This window comes from Parus major, chromosome 11, assembly GCF_001522545.3.
Source record: "Parus major isolate Abel chromosome 11, Parus_major1.1, whole genome shotgun sequence".
Lineage (NCBI taxonomy): Eukaryota > Metazoa > Chordata > Aves > Passeriformes > Paridae > Parus > Parus major.
Genome location: NC_031780.1, coordinates 6123514 through 6129875, shown reverse-complemented (window position 1 = coordinate 6129875; position 6362 = coordinate 6123514). Strand labels below are relative to the sequence as shown.

Here is a 6362-nt window from a genome sequence, read left to right as displayed (position 1 = left end):
GGGCGCGGGGCGGGCCGGGCGCATGCGCGGTGCCGGTGGCGGGCTGCGCCTCACGGGCTGGCGGGAACCGCGGCCCGGCCATGTCCGAGGCGTATTTCCCCGTGGGCCCCGGGCTGGGCATGGAGGAGAATTTCTTCTCGCTGGATGATATCCTGATGTCGCAGGAGAAGCTGCCGGGGCGCGCCGAGACCGCGCTGCCGCGCCTGGCCGTGTTGCTGGGGCGGGGCGCCGGCAGCGCTGAGTCCGTCCCGGAGGTAACGGGGGAGGGGACGCGGGACACGGGACACGGGACACGGGACACGGAACTGTCGCTGTCGGGACGGGACGGGGCGCGGAGGGCTCTGCCCCGGGACCGCCGCCTCGCTGTCACCTCCTGTTGTGCCTCCCAGGCCCGGCCGCCCTCTGTTCCTGGTCACTGCAGTGATGCTCTCCAGTACTTTCTCAAAAATTATTTTTGCTTTTATTATATGCGCTTTGCTTGGTTGATTTTCCCCTCTTTTTCTTCTCTTGCTGTTTTTTTATTAAAAACAATTTTTAATTATTTAAAATTATTATTTTAAATTATATTATTATTAAAACAATTATTAAACCATAGAGCTTCAGTAAAAAGTTCACTTTCTGAGTCTTGCGGTAACAATGCCTTTAAAGTGTGTCTGGTTTATGCTACAGTCACAAAAGACTGCTCTGAAAACAAAATTGACTCTTAGTAATGCTGGATCTAAATTAATAAAGTTCGCTCTGTGTCTCTGTGGCTGCTTCAGGTGTACTTACGTGGCAAGGATAACTTTTGGCATCTCTCATTTCTCCAGGGATCAAAGCTGGAAATTCCTCTGTGGCTTGCTAAAGGGCTGCATGACAGCAAAAGGAGAATCATCTCCGTGGAACTGCCAAAGATTTACAAGGAAGCCTGGAGGACGGTGTTCAGTGCTGATGCCAATGTGGTTGATCTGCATAAAATGGGGCCCTACTACTATGGATTTGGCTCACAGCTCCTGAATTTTGAGAATCCAGAGAATCCTGAGATAGCTCAGACTATCCTGCAGGCAAGTATCTGAATCAGGTCTTGAAATTTAGATTTGCATTTTTCTGTCTTCCTTTTGTTCCCAGCTACTTAGCAGTCTTCAGGAAAAATATCCTGGTTTAATCCAGATGACTTCTGGACTGAATATAGATGACCCTCTTGGCAGCTGCACAGCTGATGCTGGAAGCCTCCACTGTGCTTCCAGGAGTGTAATTTTAGCTTGGTGTTTCCATACTGTAAATATGATATTTCATAAAATCCTGTAAAACAGGACTGAGGAGGTGTAAGATTATTTAACTATACCTGTCTTTAAATCTCTCTAATGCAGAGACCTCACACTGCCCTGGGCAGTCTTTAAGTGCCTCACCTCAGGAGGTCTTTCCAGTGTCTGAACCAAAGCTCCTTCACAGCAGTGCAAGCTCTGTTCTGTTTGTCTCATACAAAGTAAATGCTGAGGACAGATTATTCTCTTCCTTCCTGCAGCAGTCCCAGTTCATTTGATATTTCTCTATGGGTCATGCTTCCTAACCTCTGACTGCCCTCATTGTGCACTGCTGGTGCCTCTCCAGTGGATCTGCATCCACCATGCCATGCCCTGAACGGCAGTGCAGTCTCATGCTCAGGACTTGTGCTGATGAAAACAGAAGGATTACTTTGTGAGTTTTGTGTGGCTGTGATGCTCTTGGCTCATCTTGGTGCAGCATCTGGTTTGTCACGATGCAGTCACATGGATCTGTGTTTGGTTTGCAGTCCACAGTGAGATGGTACAGGTTGCATCTGCGAACAAATAATTTCCTGACTTTGTACTATTTCTGCCTCAATGTAAAACTTCTGTTAGTCCTGGGTGAATGACATCCTATTGTTTTCACATCGTCTTTCTAATTAGTCAGGATTGTTATGAATTAAAGAGTTCTGCTCCTTGACATGCCTGTAGTCATTCCTTCTTCTGCATGTTGCTTGCTGATTTAATAATCACAGCTGCTTTTCCTTTAGTAGGCTCATTAATTAACATCTCAAACAGTAGTTGGTTCCACAGAAACCCCAGTGGAACTCCACTCAGTGTGTTCTTCCCTCCTGACAGGAGCTGTGGATGATGGCTGTCTCTCCCAACAATCTTTGGGTGGTCTGGCTAAGACTTCCAAGAGTGCTCTATGACAGATACCCCTCCACTGCTTTTCCTGCCTGTGCAAGGCCTGGCATCCTGCCCTAGCCCAGGCTAGGCTCTGGGACTTTGTCCTTGGCAAGTCCATGATGGCTGTGATTCTTTTATTGTCCTGCAGAAGTTTCTGTGCTTTGTCCCAGTATGCTTCCAGGAATTGATGCTGATGGATTTATAATTCCCTGGCTCTTTCTCCCTCTCCATCTCCCCATTCTCTTTTAGAAGATAGATGTCATCTTTGTCTGTTTCCGGACTTCAGTCTTGAGCTTTTAAACATAACCACTAACAGCTCTGAGATCTCTTCAGCCAGGTCTCTAAGTGGGCTGGGATGATTTTTATTGCATTTTTTCCCTTTCTCTGTGCTTTACATTAAGGCTGATGCAGAGAGGTTTTAAAGTGCTGCTGCTTTCTTGGAGTTGTCCACTGAACATGTGCTTTGTGCATTGAGGAGGTGCCCACGCCTTTCCTTGTCTTTTCTTTCTGCTAATGGACATCTTCAGAAAAAAAGCCACGGTAGAACTCATTACTTATTGACAGAAAAATCAAAGCATGCCAGGTTTGATTTCTGTTTTTAAAAGCAAACAAGAGGGGTGTTGTGCTGACTTAAAAGACTACTCCAAAATATTCTGGAACTACGAATGGGAAGTGTAACTGTTTGGTGACAAAGTCAAAATGACAGTTACTGATTTATAATATATTTATCCTATAAGTTCTGTTGAGTCTAAAATCAGCTTCTGAAATGACAAAGCAGTTTGCAAAGAGTTCTGACCCTTTTTTTTCCAGTTCCCAAAAGTAGAGAGGAAAATAAAACACCTTAAATACATCTTGTTGCTTAGCTTTTCAAAATGTTGTAGATTGTTTGAAGTTGTAGATTGGTTTTCACCTTTTTTATAGTTGTTTTTCTAGCATACTGAATGCTTTTCAGCTGCAGTTTGGCTTAACTTCAGGACATTCACAACTTGCAGCTTGTACGTTCCTGCAGCAGCTGCTGTGGCATGAGATTCATTTGTCTTGCTCTAAAGCAATGATTGCTTGAAAAGTGAGACCAAATAGATCATCATTGTGTTGTATCCTGTGCTCTCCTCAAGCCTATTGTGAGGAAGCAGCCAAAATCCAATTCTGTGTTTGCTTCCCATCCCATATTAGGGATCAAGTGGTTCTGTCTTTGTAGCCAATCTTAACAAGTGCTGTGCTGGCTGCAGACCCTTGGCTTCTTGTGAACAGGAGCCTAAACCTTTGGCTTTTCAGTTGTGAGAGCTCAGGCCTCCAGGTTTGAGCTGGGGGTGGCTCTGTGGTACCTGTCAGTGACTCTGTTTGTTCTCTGCAGACGTTCATTGCCCGTTTCCGCCGCATCATGGACTCCTCTCAGAACGCCTACAACGAGGACACGTCTGCGCTGGTGGCTCGGCTGGATGAGCTGGAACGAGCTCTCTTTCAAGTGGGCCAGAAAGGGCTGAATGACTTCCAGTGCTGGGAAAAGGGACAGGCTTCTCAAATCACAGCTTCCAGTCTGGTGCAGAACTATGGGAAAAGAAAGCTCGCAGAAGTGGATGGTTAAAAGCCTGAAGTAACAGCGGGGGACACAGATTTACAGCCTGTTGTAGAAGAGAAAAATGAATCAGTTTAGGGAGGGGACAGATTCCCTGTCCATTAGTGGGAATTCTTCTCTGTAACAGCTTTGGATAAGACTAGTGAAAATTTTAAAGGCAGAGGGCAAGGGTATAAAAACTAGATCACACCACTGAACAGCCTTACAGCTTACTTGTAGCACTCCTGAGGAGTTGCAGCTAAAGTGTTTGCTAGATGGCTGAAAGGCTATGAGAGAATTTTCTAAAAGGGAAATAAATACTAATTATTGCTCCAAATTGATATTTACAATGCCAGATCTAGAAAGAAGTGTAATTTATGTATTTCATCTTGTCCTTCCCATCCCAGCCTCCTGGAAACAGCTGTTGATTCTATGAACAGCTGTTTCCAGGTTCCCTGTTCTTTAGAGAGCCCCAGTGATGTGGAAAAAATGTGATACAGCATTACATTTTTTTCATTTTTTTATACACTGAGGTGGAACAGGTGCTCTTTGTGAGGCAGGAATGTTTTTCTTTGCTGACTCCTGTACACACTGCCAGTGCCCTGGAGTGAAATACCTCCACAAACCCACACAGCAAGAGGCTGCTCAGGTCTTGTATTACTTTGTCCTCTCCCTTCCTTTTTGGCCCTTGTGACCTTGGTGCTGTTTAGTAAAGAGTGTTCTTGTTTGATGCCTGTGGCTTTTGTGCTGGATGTGTCTCTCTGATGGGTGTTCTACAGAGGAGGAAACAGAAGGCAGCAAAGAATAAAGTCTGGACCAGATCAAAAGCAGAAACTTTAATGGAAACTCTGTCCCATTATCAAACATTGACATATTTGTTTCTCTGTGAGAAATTCTTCTGATTTCTAAATTTGGTTAGTGGAAGAGACAGAGCAAATGAACAAAGTTTCCTTCCTTCTGATCCATCCAAATGAATCTAGGAAAATGATCCTAGTAAATGTCATCCTTGCCAAGAGAAGTGAGTGGATTTGGGACTTGCTAAACAGCACAGTGGTTATCATCCCTTAAACCTAGATCATCTCAAGTCCCATTGGACTGGAGACAGAAGACACCTACCTCTGTAGGACTTAGTTCCTGCAGTCTTCAGGGTGGTTGTCCTTTGGGAGCACTGTTAGATATCTTGCAGGTGCTTCTGCACCTCCGTGGAAGGAGAGCCTTGTGAAAAACCTAAACAGAGGAGCTGGATCCTGATGCTGCTCAGCACTTCCATGGGAATCCCTGGGAGGCGACAGCAAGATCCAAGTCTCAGAGGAGCTGTTACCGGACTTGGATATTGGATTCTTCTAACAAGACCTCAAGCACAAAGAACTGTTGCTTGGCCAGAGATGTTCAAGCTCAGCCTGAGGAGGTGGTGAGAGGGGACAGCTTTGTGCCTTCACAGCTGTCTCGGTGCCTCCCCCTCAGCTGCACAGGGCCAGCTGTCCTGCCACAGGAGACTAGCTGGAAGCTTGCCTGACAAAGTATTTCAAGTATGTGCAGGATGAAATGCTGCTGCACTTAATGGCTTAATGGCATGTAATGGCTTATGCATTTGTCAGTTGTCCATTTCTGGATTTTTATCCTCAATAAATGCTTTGTAAAGGTATGCTCATAATGTGAAAAGTCTTTTGTTAATTGTGCCACAGCAGAAAAATCAAATGGGAAAGTCCAGGTCTCTACAAAAGTGTGGCCATGATAGATAATCCCTCTGCTTACAGATAACATGGTCAGGAGCTATCTTGTAGCAGTGTAGAAATAGTTCCTGTCTGGCTTAGCCCAGGTGGGGACTGCAGCTCGCACAAGTTGTGGCAGAGACCCTGCCAGGCAGTCAATGAGCTATTGCTTTAATGAAATGCATTTTTAGGAACACAAGATGGGATGAGATGACTCCGTGTTACCTCAACTTTGTTTTACTGGTGGTGGGAGGTGGGAATTGGCTGTCTCTATTCAGATCCTGCTGCTCCAGGCACTGTGGCAAACACTTCACATACCATGGCAGAGCTGTGATCAGTGCTGCAAGGGGAGCAAGTTGAATTCCATCTGTGACAAGAAGCATCTTTCAATTGGAAATAATTATTGGCTTTGGGATGTATCTGGTTTATAACCAAAATCACGAGTTCCATCAATTTCTGGACTGGTTTTGGTGACTATCCAAGCTAATTTTCCTGCATTTGTAAGAAAATTTTTCTTCTCTACTGCTGGATGCAAAATCCAAGCAGAAGGTTGTTCACTTTCCAACATTTTGTGCAACAGCCTTCAGAATAGGGAGGAAAAGAATCCCTGAAGTAGTCTTCAGTGTCCCTGGCTTTTTGTAAGAAGGCAATGCCACTTCTAGTAACTGAGTTTAAGACCCTTAAAAAATCCAATTGTGTAATTTTAAACTACAGTATTGGGTTAGTAAATATTGGTTAGTTTTTTCTGTCCAGAAGTACAAGAGTGCTCTTTACTTTTTGTGAACACAGCTGTCCTTTTCCATGGCACTGCAGCAAGCTTTAAGTTGGAGGAGTTTGAACTTGTGTGTTTTCAGAATGGTACAATAAATCTTGATCACAGAACTACCTGGGAAAGGTCTGAAAAGGACTTTTATTTCTCCCCACGTTCTTCAGCTTTTAAAC

At 44.8% G+C, this 6362-nt stretch overlaps 1 protein-coding gene across 1 annotated transcript; it reads left to right on the top strand.

Annotated features, from left to right (window-relative positions):
• The first annotated feature begins 27 nt into the window (after positions 1 to 27).
• On the top strand, positions 28 to 5362 carry GINS3 (GINS complex subunit 3). Its single transcript, XM_015640434.2, has 3 exons — positions 28 to 254; positions 810 to 1043; positions 3508 to 5362. Exons 1-3 carry the CDS (start codon positions 81 to 83, stop codon positions 3736 to 3738), a joined length of 639 nt encoding a protein of 212 aa, XP_015495920.1. The 5' UTR covers positions 28 to 80; the 3' UTR covers positions 3739 to 5362.
• Positions 5363 to 6362: the final 1000 nt, after the last annotated feature.

Bases quoted from the DNA above. Each gene is read 5' to 3' on its own strand.
- GINS3 (XM_015640434.2), top strand. From the start codon at position 81: ATGTCCGAGGCGTATTTCCCCGTGGGCCCCGGGCTGGGCATGGAGGAG. The intron at 255-809 runs GTAACGGGGGAG...TCATTTCTCCAG, and splicing joins GCGCTGAGTCCGTCCCGGAG to GGATCAAAGCTGGAAATTCC. The intron at 1,044-3,507 runs GCAAGTATCTGA...TGTTCTCTGCAG, and splicing joins TAGCTCAGACTATCCTGCAG to ACGTTCATTGCCCGTTTCCG.